Source organism: Artemia sp. Qi Xiang Cuo, chromosome 3 (genome assembly GCF_049724085.1).
Source record: "Artemia sp. Qi Xiang Cuo chromosome 3, ASM4972408v1, whole genome shotgun sequence".
NCBI lineage: Eukaryota > Metazoa > Arthropoda > Branchiopoda > Anostraca > Artemiidae > Artemia > Artemia sp. Qi Xiang Cuo.
The window spans coordinates 24,656,723-24,683,064 of NC_142796.1; the positions used below are offsets into that span (position 1 = coordinate 24,656,723).

The 26,342-nt window shown below is 35.7% G+C and overlaps 1 protein-coding gene across 1 annotated transcript in view; it reads left to right on the top strand.

Annotated features, from left to right (window-relative positions):
• LOC148953904 (sodium/calcium exchanger 1-like) overlaps window positions 1-26,342 on the top strand; it is a 177,581-nt gene that overhangs the window by 102,987 nt on the left and 48,252 nt on the right. The window contains exon 10 of the mRNA XM_089086009.1: window positions 21,728-22,026. Within this exon, the coding sequence (XP_088942135.1) occupies window positions 21,728-22,026 (299 nt within the window). The remainder of the gene's footprint in view (window positions 1-21,727; window positions 22,027-26,342) is intronic.

The window sequence follows — 26,342 nt, forward strand, 5'->3', positions numbered from 1 at the left end:
CTCGCGTAAAGTTAATTTTGCTGTTCAAACGGCGATTAATAGAACATAAAAATTGCATTTATTGCATTTACTTATTTTTTTCCCAATAATGAGGCAGCTTGAATTTAGCATTTAGTTACGTCGGGATAAATAGATAAATCAGCCTTATGGGTGATTAACCCATAAAACAGACAAGGATCTTTTTGAGACCAAGTTTGTACCTGTGATTAATGCCCGGAGGGGTTTATTCTCTTTCAGAGTGGGGGGGTTAAAAAAACTTTTGAAGACACACCCTGTAGAATCCTCCGATGGATACGGCCTTGCTCGAGGCAGAGTTCAATCATATGATATGGAGCAAATAATGGTCATACACAAAACCTCAGCAAAACAGTGGTAATTGTGACAACGGTCATGAACCGGTTCCTTGTTGAACCTGCAGTATTCAATCTCTGCCGATATTAAATATAAAAATCAATAGTTTTTAACCAGTTAAAAAGTTTTTTAAGCAGTTTTATATAAAAATTCCTTATTCTAATCAAACGATCCTTGTTGTTCAGAAGTCGTTGTTTAAAAATCGGAATAAAATGTCTAACTATAGTGTAATTAGCAGGATATTGAGGAGGAGGTAGTCCCCCTCATATATGGAATAATTTCGGTTGGTTTGAAGTTTTAATATTGCTTCTTACTTTCAGTTGAAAAATTTGTTTTTCTAATATAATTTCTGAATTTCTGAATTTCATTTTTCAAATAATCCCAGGGAAAAGTGCTTTCACCCCCATGGAAATTCCCACCAACGAACAATTTCTTGATGGAGACCATTTAAAATGCTTTCCCGGGAAATTAACAGCGGACAATTCCATCCTCATCGAATACCCCCCACACACACAAACACGCGTACATTTTTTGCAGACGATTCCGCCAGAAAATTTCTCCTCTTGCTGTCATTAAAAAAATGATTTTTTATTGATTTTCTTGTTGTTTTTGTGTTCACACTGGAAATCCCCCCTATGTGGAAAATTTTTTCTAAAAAAAAACTGGAAACTCTTTAGTATAACGTTAAACTGTATTTTAGATTGACAACACTGTCCAAACACCACTTGTGTATTATACAGTAAACATCGAAGAAGTAAAGCTAGGTCAACTCATAAGACCATTTTATCATCGTTAACCGTTTCCAAAGATTGATATTGTTCCAAATTTATAATAAATAAGGCATGAATTAACATGCTCTTCAGGGTTACCTTAACTGCTAATCACTTTAACCCTTTTTTCTCCATCTTCAATCCACAAATGTTATCTAGCTCTCTTTCCCTATTATTCAAATAAGATAGTTCGTATAGTCCAATTCACGAATCCCTTATCCTTTTTTTGCAAATGTCAATCAAACAATTCTGATTGTAACATCCAATTTTTTAAATAACAAACTACTCTCGAGTTAAGGCAATTAAAATTTGTCAATATCTGCTAAGGCATATACCGGTCGTGATAATAGTTGAATTATGTCTGAAATCTGAGTGGCTTGACTGTCAAGTCAGAAACCTGTCTGCTAAGGCATATATCAGTCATGATAATGCTTGAATGTCCATGGTAAGTCAATGTACCGGTTAGACTACACTCTGTATTTTTATGTAATTCCATGTGTAATTGAAACCTTTATATCACTGTCATTGGTAAGTCAATGCACCGGTTAGACTACAGTCTGTATTTTTATGTAATTCTATGTGTAATTGAAACCTTTATATCACTGTCCTTGGTAAGTTAATGTACCGGTTAGACTACACCCTATATTTTTATGTAATTCCATATGTAATTGAAACCTTTATATTATTGTCCTTGGTAAGTCAATGTACCGGTTAGACTACAACCTATATTTTTGTGAAATTCCATGTATTTTTTTATGTATTTTTGATATATATTGATAGGATACTACTCATTTTAAATGTGACCACCTTCACCACTATAATATGAAAAATATAACTGCTGCAACACGCATGATGTCAGCGATAAAATATCATATTAAAATTTAATTCTTATTCTTAGTTCTAGAATATGCTTATAGTTCCGAATAATTGTTTTCAACAGTTTAATTGCGCGTAAACACACGCATATAGTGCATAGTGGGCATAATAATAATAAGAGTAGATAAGTTACTAGTGACCCACGAAATAGGCTCTAACGAAAATTTCTAAGGCATCCTAGAGTAAAACTTAAGTATGTTTTGGAAAACACCCAACACCACATGTAGTCTCTGCGATGGGTTACTCTCTTTCTCTCAGAAATCATGAGTAGTAAGCGCCCAATTAGTTAAAAATATACATGCAAATATACGCCTGAGGCCTGGATATGCGTGTATAGTTTCAAACGTATTTGGGTTACCAGGGTCATTTGCCTATTACAATGAACTCTACATGGGTTGGTAGACATGTTTTCTATTAAGACATCGATTTTTGGAGGTCAACCAGAGAGAGAGAGCGAGGGACCCACCAACTTGATTAGTAGGTGGTTTCGGATATAAGGAATGAAATTCATTTTCGATCATATTATTTGGAGACGATAACTCAGAGAGAGAGAATAGTGTATTGGAGTGGATATTAGTGATAAAAAAATTAGTGGTGCATTTACGCTTTAGGAGATTAACGATTGAACCAATAGCAAGATCAGTAGCGATATAAGAGTACCTAATGTAGCCGTGGAAATAACCGCTGTGTGATATACGTTATATCATTAAGCAAATTTAAGCAGGAGGAGCAACTATGTTTTGCTGGAAAAGGGAATATTCTCCACATAAATAAACTTTGCTCTGAATTAGATGTTCTACCGAAAGATATTTATGATAATAAACTACATCTGAGAAGATTACTAGCTTATATATTTAAAATAAAACTGTTTATAACAAAATTTTATTTTTTTTTTCTTTCTATAGTATTATTTCTTATATTTCATAGAGTGGAAAAAGAAATTATTTATATTATTAATGGTAGGTTTTTATTTTGGTGGATATAAAAAATGTATATATTCTTTAAAGATTGACTCGTGAAGACTCTCATTAATGTTTACCAATGTTGAATTCTAGATGATTATTTTATAGAGTTGTCTACTCAAAGGTAGATATTTTCTCGAAGAATTCTTGTCGATATAATGAAAACTGAGTCTCCATCATTAGACTATTGTATGAAGCTTCTACATCGTGGTCCAAATTCATTTACACAATTTATTGATATATTGATCACAACACGGCAAAATGACATTGTGAATATGCTTTTAAACATTAGTTTTTAGAAATTTATTACTTTTTTTAATGAGCAAGATAGTGCTCAAGGATGATTTACTCCTCTCTCTCTCTCCCTCAGGCAATTTTTTTTTTGTTGCTAGCTCAGTATCATTGCGGTGGTGAGAGCGACAACACTTGACAAAATGTTCAATACATGTTCGATATGTATGTATACACAGGGAAGCCGGTCATCATGTGAAAATTGCACAATGATTGAGGAGCATGATGAAAAGTGTACATTACGCACCCTCAGTAAATTGCATAGAGGATATGCTATACAAATTAAAGGATGTAATTCCTGTCTTAAAGAGGGGTGTGATTCTCATCCTAGAGGTCATCTATGCTCCAATTGTCACTATGATAAATGCAAGCCGTGGGAGAGTACACATCCCGGTATTATTGGAAAGAATCCTAACCGTGATTTTAGTTTCTTGCTAAGAGATTGGTATCGTCGTGGTTTCAGATTGTTCTGGGAGGAGGAACCGGGTAAACGATTCAGCTGTTGGAACAACAAAAGAATATGGTTTATACGTCATCGTTGTGAAGACACAGTGTGTTATGATTATCAGCCCACTGATTTTTATTTGGCAGTGACGGAATGTGATTCGATACTTGAGGACACTGTTTGTGAAATTACTTCAAATAGGCAAATTTAAACATGTGAATTCTTTAGAATGAATGAGAATAGTATCACTGACTATACAAAGAGATATGACAAGAGTGAAGTCACACTCTACTGTAGAAAATGTTACCCTGACTTTGCACTACATCAGTATCAGTACACTGTGAAGTCGGATAATCTACTCGCTATAGTTGTTGTCGACAAATACCCAGTGGTGGATAAAATCTAAAGAGTAGAAAAGTCGTTTTTATCATGCATATACTTTTTTTTTATTAATAAAAAATTTAAAATAAATATTTAGTGCATTTAATTATTATGGCACAAAAATCGATAATATAAAAGCATGTAAATACATTATCCACTAGAAAGTCGTTCAATTGAGATAAGTCAACGTAGATGTCGAGAAACTACTTTTAGTTGTACACACGACATTTGAAAAATAAAAAGAGAAGTGCATGAAAGCCACGTGTCTTAGTTATTAAATTCTGTACTCGTCATAGATTTTGAATAACGGTTGTCCCACTACTTTCAATAAAGTTTCTTAGGTTTTATGTGTAGGGTTTATACGATAAGCCAAAAGTGTCAAAAAATTCAGTATCAGTTCAAGTCTGGAAGATACTAAACAACATACCGGTTGTCAAATTCAATGAACTACTCTAAGCACTGATTAAGGTCTTTTTAACACTTTGAATTTTTTCAATGAGGTCTGATGTCAGAGAAAAGGACTTATAGCTGGACATGTATGGATTCATACTAAATCCATTGATCATTTGGTTTATATTCAAGGTGCTAGGTCTAGTAGAACACTGCCGTAGTGCGTGATTTCCCAATAGGTTTAAAATTGACTCAGTGATAATAGCATAAGAATCTCAATCAGAGAATTGGCAAATGCACATGCTAAACATACGTTCCGTGTTTGTACTATAGTCATATCCTGGGTGCCCGAAAAATCAAAAAAAATAACTCCCTTATTTTTTTAAAACATTGAATCGGTTATTCCATTTTCAAATAGTTGAGAGTCGTGATCTAGGGATTGCATTGTCAATTCAAACATAGTTAGATAGAATTTTTTGTCAAACGAAAGAGTGTACAGTGGAATGCAATTCACTTTACAGACAAGGCTAGATACACCAAAAAAATTAAAATCTTATGGGAATTCAATCCTGGATCCAACGACACTCCCACTCTTGACACAGGCCAACGCCTATTTTGATGGTATCTCTCCATAGATAAATGATTAATCACTATAGCTCGGAGAGACGTTGGCTATGTGATGGTGAGTAGTGATTGTATGGGGGAAAAGAAGTTTAATGTTATTGCCATTGGCTCTTAGCTTTTCCTCTGCCGATATACCAGAACTCATAACCTTGGGCTTTCGGACTTAAAGAATTGCCGATATGATAATGAAATTTGCATTGGGTGCTTCAGGGATGGCTTATCTCAAAATTGAATTCGATGGGGCCATCTGCAACCTTATGTCAATCTTGACTGTTGAGGGTAGCCATTGGGATATATTGAATATCTCATGATTTAATTTTCCAACTAGATGAGATTCCTGGGTGACTGCAGTAGTCAACCCACCGTCAGTATCAACACCTGTTAAATATTTATAGCCCAATGATTGTCCGCTCAACTCCTTGTAAGCCTTTGGTGTCATCATCATAAGTTGTATGTAGCTTGCATAGTTTGATAAATTATTGCTAGTGTTCACCAATGTTCCCTTAATAAATACATTAATTTGTTTAAATAGGTTGTGTAGAATACAGTTTTTATAGGAGAGACCCTCGCCGGAATTTGGAGGTGTATTATCTGACTTTTTCTTCGTCACAAAATTTAAATCAATAAAGATTGACGACAAATCAATGAAATAGTCTTCATTGGAAAACATTTGAAAGTGTGTATTGTCCAAGAGGAGTTTGAGGGGGTGAAATTTTTCATAGTAGTTATACCTTACAGTGACATCAACATTTTCAGCATTGACTAGATTCAATGAGGAACTAATTAATGGATATGAGTCCTTGTGAGGGAGATAAGTCATTTTAAGGGAAGAAATCGTTCTCTAATCTAACACTCTTTTTCTTTTTATTCATTTGCTTATTGGTCTTCCTTGTTTTATTTCTCAAAGTGCTGTTTGATGTCCTTTGCTTTCCGCCTGGATGGACTGATGAGTGATTAACCCGCAAGCATCCTTTTCAACCACTCTTCATTTTGTCGAGATTTTACTTGCTCACCAACGGCTCTTGCTGAAGATCTAATATTCTCCTTAACACTCTTTCTGAAATGCTTGCCCGACCCTCAGTCCTGTAGTGTGGAGGCAGAAAAATTTGATGCAGCAGGTTCAATATATTTTCTGGCAAGGGGTAGTGCAGAACGAAATAGCCTAGCAAACCAGCTGCCAAGAAAATAGCCAGATATTGTAGTACGCCCCTTGTAGTAGTCAAATCCATTGTCTATTCGACGTAGACTCAAAGCACTGAGATAACAGTCAATATCGGGACAGAAAGCTGGAATTCTTCTATTGTTCATTTTAGTTTATTGTACCGTCGTCGTTGAAAATTGGTTAAAAATGACATGTAATCACATCTAAGCCTTTTTTTAGTAATAGAGAATCAACCAATTAACTTCTTAGTGTTAACTGACAGAATTCCAAATAGGAAATGTTTACAGGAACATACTGAAGATGCTTTATATTATAGTGATGAACAAGTTCATGAGTTGTTTTTCATTAAAGAAAATATAGGAGGGGTGCATTTGAATTACAGACTCTCGACGTTTACACAAAGGATGCATAGAGAAATATGGTGGAGTCCGAGGCAAAACCTGGTGGATACAGAGCAAAAATAAATTGATCCATCACGGAAACAGCGCGAGGATTTTCTCCATGGATCAAATTCTGCTTAAAGCCGAGAACATCTCTCAGGTTGTCATTGAGAATAATTGTTTAAGTTTCAACAGGTGAGCTACTGTAAATCCTATCATGTTCCAATGAATAATTAAAATGGAATGTACCATTCCGACGATATGAGATTTTTCTATTGACTGTACGACACAAATCCCCCATGTTATCATAGTCAATATATTTCAATCCGAAATGTGAATAGTCACGAGATTCAAGTGCTTCAACCTATTCATAGTCGGCATAGCCCAACCCATTCATAATCCAATCAAAGGGTATAACTCTTATATCAGGCACACGATCCCTTCTCAGGATGTCATAAGTATTTTTGAGAATACAGTCGACAAGAGCCACTTCAGATTCACCGTCAAATTTCTTGGTTATGAAGAGTTTTGTCAAAATACATATTGTTCTATTCAAGTCATTGTAGAGAGGATAGGAAAAGTTGGACATGAAAGTAAAATAGAAATCACGGGGCATTGTCAGTATTTTCAACACCGATCCAAGAATTAAAATCAAAGTTGTAACATAGCCATTGAACAATTAGATGTTTCTTAAATCTGCGACCAAGTCTCTTTGATACATTTTCAATTTGATAGATTTCAATAGCATTCTTTACTTTTTGTAATTAAAATGCATAAAAGCCACTGAAAATCTCCTCAACTTTGTTATCACGCATTCGAGAAGTTGCGTGTTTAGTGTCAATTATTTTTCCCACCTTAAAAAGTTCAGTGAATCACAAATAATTCCCCTTTTCAAAAACATTAGTTGTTCTATTAATTGTAATCGTATCACCAACATTGAGTTTATTTTTCTTATTTTTTATAGCCGACAATTCATTTAAATAATGTTTAAGAGAGTTTTCTATTGCATTATTATCCGAATGGTGGAGTTCCGTTGACGTACAATTGGATAACGAGTGATGAGCTCACTAATTATAAATCAAGATGATTGTACCTATATCCTAAATAAAAGCCAATGTATTTTTTAACGTAAAATATCTGGAAATTAAAAGTCAACTAGTTATTATCAAGTGTTCTACCAATTCAGCCTTTATAGGACTTTGAGAATAATAGAGCATTTTACTTTCTTTCTCCACCACTTGTACAATCTGGTGATTAAAAAATTTACAACTATAATCCGTTTGAATTTTTTTTATACGAATCCTGTTGGAGAATACTTTCAATTACCTGAACAACTTCAACATCTCTTTACGATTGCACTGGAATAGCATATGCATAAGAACTATAAACACTGATTGCGAGTAGAATGTAATTGTAAAGTGTATTGTGACGTCTTTAAAACTCATCTATATTCAGGAGATATGACTGAATTTTATGCAATTGGTAACAGGATTAAGATTTTCGATATTGATTGGAGCGAAGTTTATTATTTCTATGCAGAGTGTAAATTGACTAATTTTAAAAATTGTATTGCACATTTTTATTGTAAACACCACTGACTTTGGAAAGAGCTGTGGGGGAACTTAAACTCCCCGCCTCACCAATATTTCCTTAAGCACCTTTTAGAAATTCAACTATTTTGAACGTAAACACGTGGTGTAACGACCGCTACCCGGTTGTATACTGTCTGTTGGAGGTGGTAAGGGTGCTGATGGCGTTGACTGGATGCTTCTTCACTTTTGTCTAGCTATCAGTGGTGTAACAGCATTCTCCAAAATTGATTTAAAATCTTCTTCTTCTAGTTTATTTTTTAATGGTGTCAATGTTGTTGTTGATGACGAAAATGCATGTTAATTAATTTTTTTTAGAATTGTTCTATTGCCAATAAGACTTTTGGGGACGTTTACCGTATTTAGAAAGTTGTAAATATGAGTGCCAAATGATAATATTCATCCACGATTTGTTACAATATCATAGATCAAATAAAGTATATTATATCTCTTGCCTTGAATGATAATCTATGTAACAATGCTCTCAACTTGCATATGATCACGGTCCAAGACATAGGGTAGAAGTCGTGTTATTTTTTCACCAAATTTTTTGGGCCTTATTTTCCTAAATTTAAATAAAAATAAATCCAATTACTGCATATTCAATTGTGTCTCAGCAGCAGCAGAATGCTGAGGAGATGATTATGTCTTAGGGTCAGCAGCAGCAGCAGCAGTAGTGGTATTCGACCGACTTATGTTTGTCCACTCAGCGAAGTGCATCTTGAAGTAAAAGTAGTTTTTTATCATTCTCAATATTTTCTTTGTCAAGGAATTTACTCAGATTATTGTCGAAGTGTTTGACGGCTTAGAGAGCGAGTTCTATTGGAGCCAATATATAGGTTTTTTCTATTCTCTTTTAAAAAAGACTGTTTACAATTCTTGCTATTATTGGTAGTTAAATTTTGAAAAAGGCACAACCCACCTGAAGAACTCTTCTCCTTTTGAAATCATTTCCTTTATTCTTATAGATCCCTGTAATTACACAGGAATAATGGTGCTTTGCCTGTTGCTTAACTAATTCTGGCACTTGAAAATTTCCTATGATCAAATTTAAACAAAGTTCAGATATTAGATTAATGAAATCGTTGTCAATACCGTGTTTGAGCATTGTTTTCCTGAGTGGAGGTTTTGAAGTGCTTAAAACCGAAAACAAATATCTATTTTCATGTAGTTTGTTCAGTATCATGTTAGCGGATAATAGGTCTTTTTACTGCTTACGGGGAGATATACTGTAATTTCTTTGTAAAAAATATTTGTGACTACACGCTAATCCTCGTGCGTATTTTTAATAAGATCCAAACGGAGGTAGTCATAGGGTTTATTTGGTATTTGTTTTTATCCCAAGAGCAGAAATTTGGGGGCTCCCTGGTGGAGGTGCTCATTGAGAGTTAAGCGCAAGCTGGAATCACGAACAACTATGTAGATGATAGAGTGGGTACAGTTCATAGCAAGTGTTTGTATACACTTCCTCTGATGAAAGAGAGTTTGTAGAACCAAAAGAACGAAAATCTGCTCGTGATTAGAGAAACCAGAGACCAGTTTTAGAATTTCCTGTGACCATTGTTCAAGAGAGTCAGCCAGATCGATAATGATCAACGAAGAGTTTTGATAAATAGTGTTGAAAACATCAAGCACCAGTACGAATTATAACTGCATCAACTCTATTATGGTCGCAATTGCTTTTACCTCATTATATGACTCCTGCAATATACTATGTCACTATTAGATTTTTCTCGGCTTTACAGCTAACAATTTATCGCAATTTTTAATTATTTTAGTCAAGAGTGTAGTTTTCCCGGACACTGACGGTCCAAACAGAACCTATCTGAATGCTGTTTTAAATTGATACCTGTTCCCTTCAATAGTTGACCTGGACAGCTAACTGTAAAATATGGCCGTCTTACAACTAAATAATTTCTCTATTACTACTACTCCTACTACTACCTCCCTTCAAGAATAATAACGAGAAGAAGACGAATAAAGAATAATATTCTCTTTTATTATATACATAAAAAGGTGAAAATACTTTAAAAAAAAATACTACATTTACAAAGGCAAATTAAACATGAATAAAAAAAAATACACTTGGTTTTAAATTTGTTTAATAAAAAAAAAATACAACATTTAAATAGCCAATAGAAAAAAAAAACACTTAAATAAATACACTTTTTTTCTGTTTATTTATTTATAAAAAATACAACATATATTGTACTGATGCACTAGAAATATCACTTTTATTTACAACATTTTAAATTTTGGGGTCCCCCCTCCCCCCCCGGGGGCAGCCGCGACGGCAGGCAGGGGGGCGAAGCGCCGGGCGCCGGGGGCCCGCTGCCGCGGGCCCGGGCCGGGGCCGGCATTTAATACTAGAACATTATATTAATATCCAACACACACACACATTTAACCATTTTTTGGTTAGAAAAAAAAAGAATTAAAAAAAAAGCAATTACCCCAAAAAAAACCAACCCCTCCAAGTTCTACTTTTTTTTAGTGAATTTAGGTTAATTTTTCTTTAACCATCTTTTTTCTGTACAATGTTAAATAAACTAGGGGTTTAGTTATATAATTACCGTGTGTTATTAAAGTCAAAAAAACTAGAATTAAATATACATTTTCCAATATGGTAGACAAGGCGTTTTTATCAACTCTAAATTTACAGTTTTTAAATTGTAAAGAGCGAATCACAATGATTTTAGTCCGTTGCATCAAACTAACTTCCCCACATTGTTCATAAACAGTAAAGTCGAAATTATTTTTTAAAAATCGTATGGTTACACTCTTGCGAACTTGTTTGATGTCTGTGCCGTGCGTGTCCACAAGGTATAACCTTGGTACAGGAAATACACCAATGGATATCAGATCACTGCGCGTTTCAGATTTTAACATTAACAATTGAATTTGGGCCTTGCGTTTCACTAGCTCTGGATGGAGTAATTTATCCAAGTTAGTGCAGTACATTCGTGAGCTAATTTACTCGCCATTTTCCAAATCATTGAAAAGATTTTTAGTTTCGACTTTTAACAGGAGTGAATTAGTGTCCCCGTAGCAAACTTGAACTTCTCCCTCCGTTGGCCACTGTACCTGGCTTACATTATAATAAAATGACAACATGAGTTTTCTGGATATTTCGGTTATTGCACTTCCCCCTGAAATATTTTATTTAATACAATGATTCTTTTTTTGCGAGTTAGGAGTACCATATTGGAGTCTATGATTGGGAAATATATGAAGTTTGAATCCGCAATGATTCGAGCTCAATTTGGTGTTGGTTACAATGTCACATCGACTTATGTGTTGTACGCTTTCGCACATTTTACCGAAAGATGAGTTCAAAATAAGTTTTTAGACTTCTTTTTAAACTTTCGTTTTCGTTTTTGAGCGCTTACTGAAAAAGGTGTCAATAAACGTTTTCATGTCAAGCTGTTGATCAAATTGGAGAGCTCTTTGAATCTTTTTGACCTTGAAACTGTTGGACACCATCTCTTTCAATAGCACGTGATGAACAACGATAGTCTGTTTTGGGCTGAAATCCGAAATTAGCTTTTGTTTTGAAGGTAAGCAGTGTACACCCCCTTCCTTTAATACAGATAAATTTTGGTGATTCTGAGAGTCCCTACGCACTAATCAATTTATGCACGGACAAACACAGTCCTTTACTGAGTCATTGATATTCATGGGTATGTCACCGTCAATTTCAAAAAACCATCCTTGTGCCCCAGTCTCCTCACCCCTGTTAATGTCGGGAACCTTAGAGGTAAAGGGGTTTTCAAGCCCTTTATAAGTGCCCAACGATCAACAATAGTAAGACATTGCCGATGGATAAAGGTACTTCACATCCAAAATATCTGCGTCCGATTTTTAATCGGTGTGCTGTCAACTCGGATCAGTTTTCATGATATGATCCTCGTGAAAAACATAACCACCCCGCAATGTTCAATCACAAAACATCTGCTGATACACATAGGCGAACAAACAAAATTATTAGTTTCTGATTTTAATTATCAGTTCTAACACCAAATAGGGGGTGGGAAAATAATACCCAAAATCCCACCCGAATTCCTTATTGATTTCATTTTTATTTTTCAAAACAATATTTATAAGACTGAGTAAGTCACTGGCCTAATAAAGCTTACAATACTCCCATCCATTTTTAGATCCGCCCTTTGCCCAAACCCTTTTTGTAAATTCGTAGTCGCTCGCGGTGCACTCACTCTCAGTCAGAGACTTGTAAAAAGTTTCAATGGGCGGTAGTGATACCGCATCAAGCTTCGAGTCTGAGTTTTACTAATCATATGGACATATACCCTTACACGATAATAAATCATATATTTCATAATCGGGACCTAACAGTTTGAGGAGGGGGACGCTATCAAAATTTTCAATGCTTTGAACCTGAATCAATTGACTTAAAGATTTGACGAAGAATCTGAAATAGTCTAAAAAACAAATTTTATTCAGGAAAATGTTCCCCTTGTCAACAGTTTTCAATTTGAATTATAGTAGCAATACCTTCTCCGATGAGTTTGGTATGATATTATGTGAAAAAGAACCATCTGTCCATGCACCATCTACGGTTCCATCATTAGACCTGCAGGCCGAAGATGGAAGAGCAAACTTTTCGTCATAATTGGAATTATGCATAAAAACAGGTAAAAAATTTTCCTTTCTAATTTTTAAACTGCATAAATGATTTTCCAACTCTTTTAATTTATTCCCACTATAGGTAATTTCCTGCTATACAGGATCATGATCGGTAAACTTACTCCTGCTTTCCGTCCCAACACCATCATCAAATTCTCCCTTGCAAACCCAACACAGGTTCCGATTTGTAAGGACAACAAGGTCATAGTGTCAGAGGAGTAAAAGATACTTTGTTTTACAACGGTGCGAAATTGTACCGTTCACTGAGTTGATTAGACTGACCAATGCCAAGCACATGTAGTGTTCACCATTATTCAACATCTCCACGATCTCCAGTACGTGCTTGATATTATTGGAATCTCATTGCGCGTGAACTTAAAAGACCCCTATGACTTCATGTATTTTAACATGATTTGAATTTGACAGATTGTACATATCTGTCAGCTTAGCCTTTTATTCCAAAGCGATCTTATTGCTCTGTAGTAGTGTATTTCGGACAATTTCTAATATCTAGATAGCTCCATCTCCACTTACCATCTCCACATCCTGGTATCAATGACGTTTACATTGCTTTATGTTATGTTTTAAATTTAAATCAGAGCAAAATCTTGAGAGACATGTTGGACAGTAATAGCACACACCCCCTAGCCCCTTTTTACCCTCATTTAGAACCCTACTAATATCAGTAATCAGATTGATGTGACCAATTGACTCAGATTCCGTGGGTGGGGTGTATAGAAGCCACGCCAAATGTTCTAGTGATTCATCTGAAAGAGCCCGAACTGAAAAAAATACCCGCGTCTTATCAAAATTCTGGCGCCCTGCATATTATGTGTCATGCTGTAAAACTGTAACAACAATCTTTAAATGTGTATTAGTCCACTAAAACATCTCTATTCTTTTTAGTGTCACAGGGTCTTCACCATTTAAACAATTAAAATTTACTTTGGGGAACTTTGAACCCTCCCTACCATTAACTGCCATTTTATCCAACTTTTTCTTAGTGGCATCATTGCGCAGAGGTCTGTATGCTGCAATTAAAAACGCATACTTGAAACACTGCAGCCTCGTATCGAAACAGATTCGTTGTATCCCCCTACCCCCCTCTAAATCTGTGTGATATTTTATTGCAATTACCCGCCCACATGCCAGCCGCTTAAAATAAATTACTTTTTAAACATACAAATTTTAAAATTTAAACTTTAAATAAACAACACAATATATCCACTACCATCTTCTTTCCAAGTGTCCCACTGACTTTGAATGAGATTTGTACAATGTAGAAAAATCTCCCAATACATCGATAAATGATGGGGCATTGCCAATAACTATGTGTGCAAGTATTTATAATACCTCTCACCCACACATTAATTAAAAAAAAATATTTTTAGTTTTATTCATGCTTCTAAACTGACACCCATTCCCCAAACACCTCGTGTTTGTTCAAGAATGGCTCGAATCTTATCCATATCATAATGTGAATTGACCATGGTATAGGTTATTATATCCCCTAACCATAGAGAGTTGAAATTATCACCAAAGTCGGTAGTATGGAACACTGCGCGGTTCAAGGCCGAGCTGGAGAGAAAAAAATCCAGACTATGGGGTCCTGTTGCTGTTGTATTACCACTACTACTACTTTTATCCCAAGCAGTAAGTGGACGGGTGGTAGGAGAAAGAGAATTATCAAAAAAACCACTTCCAGTCTCTTCGATCGCTGTGGGGGGGTGTGGCCCTAAGTCTCCTCATTCATAGTCCAATGTGTTTGGTGACAATTGGTCCAGCCAACATGTGTTGTGCTCTGATGGAACTTTGTTATGAGGACCCGGTTCAGGTTGACTTGTAGCCTCACCTAAATATTCAGACATTAAACTATATGTCCACCCCGGATCCTCAAGCATGTCAATATCGCAGCTACAGTCCTCCAGGATGGTCATTTCCCCAAAAACATCGTTAAGGAATCCTCTTTGCCACTCAGAAGCTTCTAGAACCTGTGTGACGTCAATCTTGAACTCGACACGTGGCGACAAGCTTGGTCCAGTAAATAGTCTTGCGTCCTCACCAAGGGATTTCACTGGTGGTGGTGCTATATCTTTACTCTGTAGAAAAAAAAAGTTGAATTTTTATGTAAATTTTGTATATTTAATAAACTTTTTCAATGTCGAATAGTCATTGTCCCACTATCACCATCAGCATCACCTGAACAATTAAAAGAAGAAGAAAAAAAAGTTACATTGCCTTATGTATTTCATAATGTCAACTGAACATTTTAAAAAATATATTTTTTTTTTTTTAGTCGGGAAAATGTAGTAATATTCTTAGAAGGTTAAGTTAGAACAAGATAATTATAAAAAAACTAATGTTTTTATTCCAAAAAATTTTTTAAATAAAAAAGAGAAATATTTCTCCAATTCAATTGTTTGAGCCTCTCCATCATAATTATTGATGAAATTTTACCGTCTTTAAAACGCTTGTTAATAATTAAATAAAAAAACAAATCTTTTTCAACTGAAAGTAAGGAGAAACACTGAAACTTAAAATGAATCAAAATTATTGCGTATATGAGGTGGGGCTCCCTCCTCCTCAACACCCCGCCTTTCACGCTAGGTTCAGATTTTGGTCCAATTCTAGAAAAATGACCCCTGAATCACACAAGTTACATAATTAGAATAAAAAGCTCGTTTGAACGCAATAAAAAAGCTGGAGCCTAAAGATTGAGGTCCTGACACAGGGGCGACCACTCTCATATACGAAATAAGTTTTGTTCTTTTTAAGTTTTATAGTTGCTCCTTACTTTCAGTTGAAAAACATTCAATTGAAAGTTTTATTTATTTAAACTAGTTTCTAGTTTAAATTTTAGTTTAAAATTTAGTTTCTTATCGATTTTAAATAGTGCTTGGAAATCTGACACCACCTACATAGAAAATTTCTCTTCTTCATTGAAAAATTTCTTCATGGTGAGACCCTACCCCGTACCTCCCTCCCCCCAACCCAACAACCACCACAAAAAAAACTTAACACGTCTGTATACTTCCCAATAACCAATGCTATATGCAAACATTGGGCAAAGCTCATAACTTGCATTCCTCCTCCCGGGCATGTGAGGGATTAACTCATCCTCAAAGACATAGTTATTAGATTTTTTTGAATACATCGGTCAATTTTAAACTTTTTTTCCAGTGACTGTTGGAAAAAATGATCCTAGGAGATGTTTTAGCTGCTATTCAAATCATTATGTCACTTAAAAAGGACACTAGAACTTTTAATTTCTATTTTAATGAGGCATCTCTTAATATTCTAGTACCTCTGGGTTGATAAAGACACCCCTGAAAAAAAAACCAAATAAAAACACATCCTGATACAAAAAACTAATGGTTTTATCCCGAAAATTTTTTTTAAAATAAAAATGTAAAATACGGGTCCGATTTGATTGTTTGAGTCTCTTAATTTTGACTATTTGTGAAATTTGATCATCGTTTAACTGACGTGGTATGCTTTATGAAAACTTGGTTCTTGGCTTCAGTTAACGGACACGAATCCCATATGTCGGCGGTTGGTGGTGTTACTTTCTCAATAATCCGTATTTTCCTCTGTATTTTGCCAACGGATTTGTTTGAAGTTGACCTGGGCTAAATAAATGTTTGTAAGAGAGAAGAACTTTTTTCTCCATCCATATCAGCAATTAAATTGCAATTAAAATGTTGGATGGTCCTTTTTAGAACCCTCCTCCCCTCCCTTCCCCCCCTCCTCCCCTCTCCCGGGGAGGACCCTTGGGAACCGGGAGCTTCCTTCGATGTAAGAAGATCGATACCCTTTTGAGTTGGGGGTATCGGACTTCACAACACTGTTCAAATAGAACAGTCTCAACTTCTTTCTCGAAAACACCTAAATGTTTCAATGAAATGACCAAAAACGGGTTCGCCCAAATAATATTTCTTGACATCGCTGTGAAGATATATTTGGAAATTATTAAAAAACCTTTTTCCCTGTGTAACTTGCTTATCGAAGATAGACATCTTGTTATTCAAAGTCCACTTTGCAAGAGACCCACTTAGAATTCAAATCGGATTAAAAAGCGATGGGAGATCTGATAAGTAGCGGATGCATGCAAATGGCTTAGCGCAAAAATACCAGTTTAAAAGTGCTCGTCAACTGTGAAGTAGCGAATCGTTTTCGTTTTTTTTTTAAAATAGTTAGTTTTTGTCTAAAAGGTAAATTTGTATTATTTCATTAGAAGTTAAGAGGTAATGTTTTTTTTTGTTATAGAAAATCATTATTAGCATTACGTTATATATACCGCTAATTTTGATAACGAAATAAAATAAAATAGTTTTTATAATCAAATTCGAAATTTTACTCATCAAAAGAGCTGGCCCTTAGAAAATTTAAATTGTTTTTTAAAATATTAATAGAAAAAAAAAAATTATGTACGCACTAAAAAATTATTACTGGGCTTCTATATCTAAAATAGATGACAAAACTTGAAGGGGATCAAGCTCACAATCTTAAGTAGGGTGAGATGCGGCATTATATTAAGCAGTCAATTCTCTTTTGAAGTTACTTCCAGCTAACCTGGAGCTAACACTGTTGTCGGAGAACCTTGGCATTAACAGAGTCTTGGCCAGGGGCTGGTCCAGTTTGTGTGTAGTTCTAGCAGCGAATTTGATAATTGATGGTCGTTAATGTGGAATTAATATACAGGCAAGAGATATTTCCTTATTTCAATAGTTTGTGTTACTTCAAGGACCAACTTACTTGAAAAAAAAAGGGTGAAATCTAGAATGAAAAAAAATGCATTTTGGGTTTGGAAAATAATTAAGTTTATTTTATGAATTTAAATTAGTTCAAAACTTTTTTTTTTAAATAGTGCTAATCACTTTTTTTCAAAAACATCCAAAAAAATGATAACAGTTATTGATAAAAATAAAACAATATATGAAAAAAGGTCATAATATAAATTCAAAAACAACCCTAAAAAAATAAAAAAAAAAACCCGCCTTAAGTTTAACCCAAAAAGAGAATAATTTGTTGGTTTTAGCACAAAAAAACAATAGGCTTCTAAGTATATAAGTACCCTTAGTTCTAGTGTAAGGAAAGAATTTCTTCCTTAACTTGATGACAAGACAATTTCTTTTTTTATTATAATAATGAAAAAATGTCTACTCACCAGAAATTGCTTTGAATTATCCATTTTCTATGTAAATCCTTGCAAAAAATGTCAGTTGTGTTATGTTCAATAAACTATTTAAAACTGTTGAGGAATCTAATTTGAAACTTGAATATATACAAAAAATAATTGGCATCTAAAAAGATACACTGGTTTTTCCGACACGGATTTAACCTAAAAAAAAAACTTGTATATCATGAAATAGAAATTCAGTTATTTGTTTCAGATAAAACTCTTACCTGAACAGATTATACCAAACCGGTTTGGTACGGATGCCTGCGCACAGTATATACCTTCAAGCAAATTCCATATGATGGTTCAAATTACTATAGCTTCTATAGAAATGGTACCTCTTTGCAAATGACCCTGGTAACCCCAATTCGTTTAAAATATACACACATATCCATGCCTCAGGCGTATATTTGCATGTATATTTTAAACGAATTGGGCGCTTACTACTATCATGTACATCAGGTGGCGCTTGCCAAGTATTATGGAACTGTGCCAAGCTTGGCGTAACTGTGCTGCACACGTGGCGTTCCATGTTGTACTTCAGGTGGCGGGTCTTCAGCGCCCCTCAAGTTTCCCACTGCATAAAGATCCATTTTTTCTTCAGCGAGTCTCTAAGGTAAAAGTTCAAAAAGGTTCTTTTCACATTTCTGAGAAATCATGGCTCCCTAATGGCTGAAAAGTTTACTGCGATGTACTGTTCATATCGAAGTTTAAGTTTAATGAACAGTACATCGCAGTAAAATTTTCAGCCTTTAGGGAGTTATCAAGTATTTTGCAGTAGGTTGCATAGGTTGCATCAAGACATGGCTAATTGTAGACAGAGAAAAGCCGAGACAGATAGTTTGAGTCTAATTTCCATTCAAATGAACCCTCTCTGAAGTTTATACGAGCATACCTTCCATAAGAACTAAGTTAAAAGTTCAAAAAGGTTCTTTTCATATTTCTGAGAAATAATGGCTCCCTAAAGGCTGAAAAGCTTACTGCGATGTACTGTTCATATCAGAGTTTAAGGCAAAGTCAGACACTAGCTAGTTTTGGAAATTGTTTTAATGCATAATTAAAATAGGAACTCTAAATAATTCTTGACTTGACTTGACTTTTATTTTCAACTAATAATACATCATACTTAACTGGCACTTACAACACATTTTTTGAATAACATTATCAACAAACGTAGAGATGGTTTCATTTATTATATGTTTTCATTTACGTTAAAATGCAGCAAAATTAATCAGATACATAGGATCTAGCCTCATACAGTCATACTATGACTGTTGTAGTGCAGCATTAATTTACTTCATTGTATTGTAGTGCAGCTCATTTGGATGGTGAAACCTGATTAGCTGAAAAGTGTTTAGTTGGATGTTATCTGCCTCGGTCAATGTTGAAAATTAATTTTATTATATCTCAGCCAATTCGGATAATAGCTAAGTCTCTACTTTGCTTGAATAGCTTGATGATTATTGAAGATGAGCCGGAGTCAGGTAGCCTTCTTAAGGGGCTCCTGGACTTTCAAAAATTATGCTCCTCCCTTAGATAGAGCTTGATCTATTGAACAACTTAATTAGGGATTTTGGTACTTTTCTGATACACGGAACACACTCAATAATTATGCTGTGTAAGATCTAACAGAAACCGGTTTCTCTTTCTGAATTGGCTATGATTTGCTCATTTTGAGTGAGAAAAATACAATGTGTGTATATTTTTATTAAATATTTTATGTATAGAGGTGTTTAGGAGTTAAGTTAGGTTGGGTTAAAATATGAATTTAATACATTGCGTTCTGCGCTGCCTGCTTTCCATAATTCTATGTCGGAGTTTCCATGATTTTGTTTCTAAAGTATTATATTATCAGCATGTTTTGGTATATTTCATTAGGATTAACTTAACTTCACTTATTGAGTTCACTTAACTTTCGCGTTCCATTTGACAGACAAGTACTGGTTTTTTTTTATGACTATCTACTCAAGTTAGGCCCCTCCCTCCCTTATTAACTCAATTTAAGCCCTTCCCTTAGGTAGAGCTTTTTCTGTCAAAGGACTTTGGTAAGGATCTTTTTATGACCATTTTCCTTGGACCAGGTCACTAAAACTTAATGTGCCACTAGACAACCATTTGCTTAGGGTTTTCTCCTAGAATTGTGACTGATGAATTTCCTAGTAAGTGATCTCGAATTGATCGAATTGATTTCGAGGTGATCTTATAGTCGTGAATGGTTAGACCAATGCTCAGGCTGTAACCATGCGATACACACATACCAACAATATATTTTCAAAATGGAGGCAAGACGAAACTCGAATTGAGGCCGTAAAAGCGGTAAAAATGAACTTCAGATTGGGGGCCGTTATCTCTGATAATACATTTCAAACAGTCCATGGTAACGAACTGTATAGCAAGATTGACTCGTTTCAATAGTAGCCGATAATTTAAAAAATGGAATTTTGATACCAATAGATACATCGAAAGAATCGAATTTTTACGCTGATTTTCAATACACAAGTCAAGTTTAATGTTACCCATCAAAAGTTACGAGCCTGAGAAAATTTGCCTTATTTTCGAAAAAATCAAATAGGAGACGAAAACTCAAATAAGGGGCCAAAACTCAACCAGAATTCAGGAAAATTTTTGTTCAGAGATATGTTTATTCTAATTATGAGTTTTATTTTGATCATTTTTTTACAAAAGCTTCAAATATTTGTACTCACATCTCGAGCAGAAAAAAAGCGTTTTAAACAGAAACATTGAAAACGAGGCAATTTATTATAAAATCATTCGAACAATCGGGTGCAGCAAACTTTTTGTGTTCCAAAATCTTAACAAAAATCTTTATTTTTACCTTTTATCATCTAAAGAGAATTAAAAGGGTTAGAGATACGTTGAGTATCGTTGAAGTCAACGCTTCTAACGTAATCTAAAAATTGCGAAAAAAATGTTTCTGGAACTTTTCAAAATATGTCTTCTTTTTGACATTGAACAAATTTTAAAGAAGTTAAGTATAAAAAAAATACTTTTATAAAAAAGATTCATACTTTCTTTTCAAGAATTATTTATGCTTTTATTCTTTTCAAGAATTATTTTTGCTGGAATTCTTATACTTTTAATATTTAAGGAGTAAAAATTAATGTCAAAATTTCGACATTTTTCTTGCTATAGGTCGTAAATTTTTTTGGAAAAACTTAATTTCAGACAACCTATAGCCTCTACAATCTATAACTATTATGATGTGTATTACTGCTTCAATACCAAGCGGTTGAAAGTAAAAAAAATGTGTTGACGACAATCTTTTTCGGCAAAAATAACATATTTCGTTTTTGGAAGATAGTAGATGCTCCTTAAATACCAACTTTCAACATTTTGTCACAAAAGGAAGTTCACATGGCAACTTGTCAATCAAAGAACTAATGAATATCTAGCAGTATGTCAACTAACAATTATAGGTGTTTGAAAGACAAATTTCAAATACTTGTTTGTTAATATAAAATGAAACCAAAATCCACTCTATATTCATTCCAGGGATAGATTAGTTGGATAGAATCTGTTTCAATGATTAAAACCAAAAAACACAAAGGGCGAATTTTACATTATATTTGCATCACTGTCATCACTAAGACTTAAAAAATATCATCGGAGAAATGGTGTAAAACAAATTTCCGAATTTCTAATTGACGATTTTTCATTTAAAGGGTTGAATCCATAGATAGAAGTGCAAAAGCCGGGGAGGACTACAAAGCTGTTGATGAGGTTGTTTTCTATGAACCAAACGTAACCGAGAAGAAAATCAACGTGGACATAATTGATGATAACCAATATGAACCAGACGAGCAGTTTTATATGAAATTAAGCTTGATGAATAACAAAGGAAGGTACTACACTGTCTCAAATGGAACTGGAAACCATGAAAATTCCAATTTAGATCTTACAACAGAAGAAGAAAAATCAGTACATCTTGGAACCAGAAGCATAATGGAAATTTCTATGAATTGCTATAATTGCTATTAATGATGATCGTAAGCATTTAAGTTTTTTTTTTATTTAAGGGCTATTTTTGGGTTACTGCCATTTTATTTCTAATAATTACCTATACATCCTCGGTAGGATGAATTTGGGTTGAGGACCATTTTATGAACATTTCAACCCCCTTCTTTCATCCCACCCAAATAATTCTTCCATGCGTGTATACACATATCAACGGCAGGTTGAATACAACATTGCCATCTTCTTTGAATTAAATATGTTGGTATCAAAATAATTAATTTCTTAAACCAAACTGCTTTTTCATTTACCAATTTAAAAAAATGGAAATATGAAAACGAAAATATATGAAAAAATGCAAATAAAAAGGTATAATATTTTAAGTAAGACAGTGAAGAAAGCAGAAAGAAAAACTTTCATAGAAAAATGGTGAGCGCTAATCCCATCAAGATCTCTTGATTTAGACTTAAGGTTAAGCATACAATTAACAATACTTTTAGTTGAGACGGGAATACCATGACGTTGCAAAACTTTAGGTGGCAAAAATTTCGAAATTAAGCACTGAAAATGATAACAAACACTATACTCAATCTTACAAAAAATACTTTTATAATGCCCAAGCCATGACGAATCTGGGATAACATCACTAGTCCCTAATGAATCAAATTTAGACGTCTTAATGACTTCTTTCCATTGTAATGCACTTTTAGGGAACTCAGCACCATTATATCGAACCAAACGAAGATACTATTTAAACTCCGCTTTTGTCTTACTCTTTATATCAAACACTTGGCCTCGCAAGGGCCACCCACACGCAATCCAGATGCGAAGCCAGGGTTTAGCACGATTTTTGACGGCTTTAAGACCCGGGTCTTCGTTCCAAATTGGACTTCGAGTTTTGAGTTTAACCCGGACAAGGGGAATAGCCACATTCTCAGCTTGTTTTATGCACTTAACTACGTGAAGATAATAAAAATTCAGTTGCACTCTGGCTTGTGGCTAATAAACACTCGTGCACAATAGATTAAAAGGGATCTTGACGTAGGACAACAGAGCTGTTAGAGTAGAAATATATAAAGGCCAATTGGCTTTGCTCCACTCTCGTTTCATACACCATTTTTTATTAGCAGCACAATGATGATTAGATGGATCATCGGTTAGTGTTATTGTAAAGGAACAGAGAAGGCTATTAAAATCGTGATCGTCTTCGTCAACATTAACGAAAGAGCTGGGAATATGGATAGAGAAGATAAAGTGGTCAATATTTGTCAGAACGCCCTTATTGTGAATATAACTGTGTTTTAGAGCTGTGGGTACTATGTGGTAACCAATAAGCAACGAATCTAAAACTAAGTTGGCATGAGTAGAGGAACTATGATCATCACAGTTGAAATCACCTATCAATAGCCAACGATACCCATTCTTTTCAATATTGCATAACAGAGTTTTAAGGGATGAGCAGGCATTAGAAAACTTGGTAAGTGAAGCTAGTCGATTCTGATCGCAGGGAAGATATACATTTATAAATACATGGTGACCAAGTCGTATTGCCATAATGTTATCAGAGGAATGAAATAAGATAAGCGACAAAGGAGTAGCTAATCGTTTGATAACACATGCAAGGCCCTCGGAAGGTCTGCCTTTTGTTTTTCAGGCATTGATGGTAAAGACAGTATGGTGGCTACTTCTTCGTAAAGATTTAACGAAGATGGTGGGAAGTAAATGTTCTTGCAAGAACAAAATGTCAAAATCATTCATTTTTTTTACTTAATGAGCCACCTTTATCTTTCGTGTCATTGATATTAAAAGAGCAGATTGAGACGGACAATTTGACAGTCATTTCCGAATCACACGTTTGCTCAGGATATCACACAGAATACGACATTTTAGGCAATGCGATACATGATTACCCCCACGATTAGTGCATTTGGATCAAAACGCAGGGGGAATAATGGGATGATACATGAGAGGCGGCACAGCGGCTACATTTTGTTGGCTTATCGCATTTGGTTTTCATGTGGTTGGGAGATTGACAATTATGACAGCAACGGGACGGCCGCAAGAATTCAAAAACCCTGGAATGATTCACCGCCCACCTTGAGCCTGAGTCGTAGGCTATTACTCTGGGCTACAGCATCAGCAAAGGTAATTTTCACCTCCAGGGATTTTCCCAAACGTTCAGCGTCGATGACACCTTCACATTTATTCAAAATTATCACCTCATAATTAGCGAGCAACCCCTTAACAATGCCATGAAATTTCTTTTCTTGAATCATGACGTCACAGCTATTCAATACGGTTGGAACCGCATTGCCAAAAATCTTTGCTGCAGATTGACTAATCTGAACAAGCAGCTTATTGCCAGAAGGCCTTATCCTGTGAATAGCTTCATGGCCAGGGATTTTATTAAGAGCATGAGCCCGTTAGTAGAAGGCTATCTTATACACGTGTCACTCACCCCTGCTGCCACCTATAATTTTTTTTACATAGTTTATGGATGGTTATGTGTGTTGGTCAATTTATTTGATGTTTTATGGATTTTCCCAGTGAGAATGAAAAAACAGGAAATTTGTCACTTTCATGGACTATAGAGTCATTAGGGAGAACACGGGATTAATGGGGTCAATGTTTTTGTTGTTGTTTTGAGCACGTGATCGAGTCATTAGGGAGAACACGTGGTTAATGGGGTCAATGTTGTTGTTGTTGTTTTGGGCACGCGATAGAGTCATTAGGGGGAACACGTGGAAAATGAGGTCAATGTTGTTGTTGTTGTTTTGGGTACGCGATAGAGTCATAAGGGGGAACACGTGGTTAATGGGGTCAATGTTATTGTTGTTGTTTTGGACACGCTCTTAGCGAATGCCAAGGTCAATGTCGTTGTTGTTGTTCAAGCCAAATGTTATGAGTTTCCGGGAAACACATGTGCTATCAGTCATTAATCAAATTGTCTCCGGCGCGAAGTTTGTTAATGTCTGGAGTTCTTCCGGAAGAATCGTTTCCGAGCAAACGTTTTGATCTTAGCGCGCGAAAAGGTTTCCAAATAATTTGAAATGCGCCAGCGCAGAGATACCAAACAAGAGGAACTCGCAGAAATTACGTTTAGGGATAATTTCGGCGAAACAGTTTTAGCCATTTTATGGAATTATTTCGGCGAAACAGTTAGAGACATTATAAAAGATGATTTTAGAAAAGGTTTTAGAAGAGAATTTAATAGTAAAACTCAGTGGTCGTTATAATACACAAGTTCCATTTGAACAGTGTTGTGAGGTCCTCTACTCCAACCCCAAAGGGTTCCAATCCCCCTACCCCAACCCCAAAGGAAGCCCCGGTACTCAAAGGTCCCCCAAGCTCCCAAAGGGCCCCCAGACCCCCAAAGGCCCTCCCCGAGCCCCCAAAGGCCCTCCCCGGTCCCCAAAGGCCCCCGGACCCCCAAAGGCCCTCCCCCGGTCCCCAAAGGTTCCCCAGGCACCCAAAGGACCCCGAAGGAAGCCCCTGGTACTCAAAGTCCCCCCAAGCACCCAAAGGGTCCCCAGACCCCCAAACGCCCTCCCCAGATCCCCAAAGGTCATCACCCGGTCCTCAAAGGTCCCCCAGGCTCCCAAAGAGCCCCCGGACCCCCAAAGGGCTCCCCTGACCCCCAAAGGCCCACCGGGCTCCCAAAAGGCCACCTGGCTCCCAAAGTGGCCCTCAGACCACAAAGGTCCTCACCCGGTCCCCAAAGGTCCACCGGGCTCCCAAAGGACCAGTCGATCCTCAAGTGCCCCCTCAGACCACCAAAGGCCCTCCCCGGGACCCTAAAGCCCCACCGGGCTCCCAAAGGACCACCGGTATCCCTTCCCCCATCTTTTAAAATAATTTGAATTTTTTAACATGGTATTTTTTTTAAGTTTTTTACGTATCTTAAAATGACATGAAATATGCTTACGGCTCTACCAATCATACTCTGTGTGTGTTCAAAGACACGATCTGGCTTTCTCACTGGTACTCTATGGCAGGTTATCGACACTACCTAGTTTATTGCATGCATTAAATCAGTATTTTTTACGCAGTGGAAGGATAAACACACAACTCATATCTATAAAAAAGTGAAGATGAATTATTTGACGAAAGTATGTACACATGAAAAAATCGTCGTCGTGTTGAATGCAGACAAGGAGAAATACCTGAACTATGAAACGAGTGCAAGTGGTAACACTATTGGAAATGTATGCATGCGTTGTCATGACAGCGAGAAGTTAGATTTCTTTGGAGTACCCAAGAATTTCAATCGTGCAAACGGCGGATATGCAAGAGTAACATTACCAGAGAAATTAGTGCTCAAAGAGA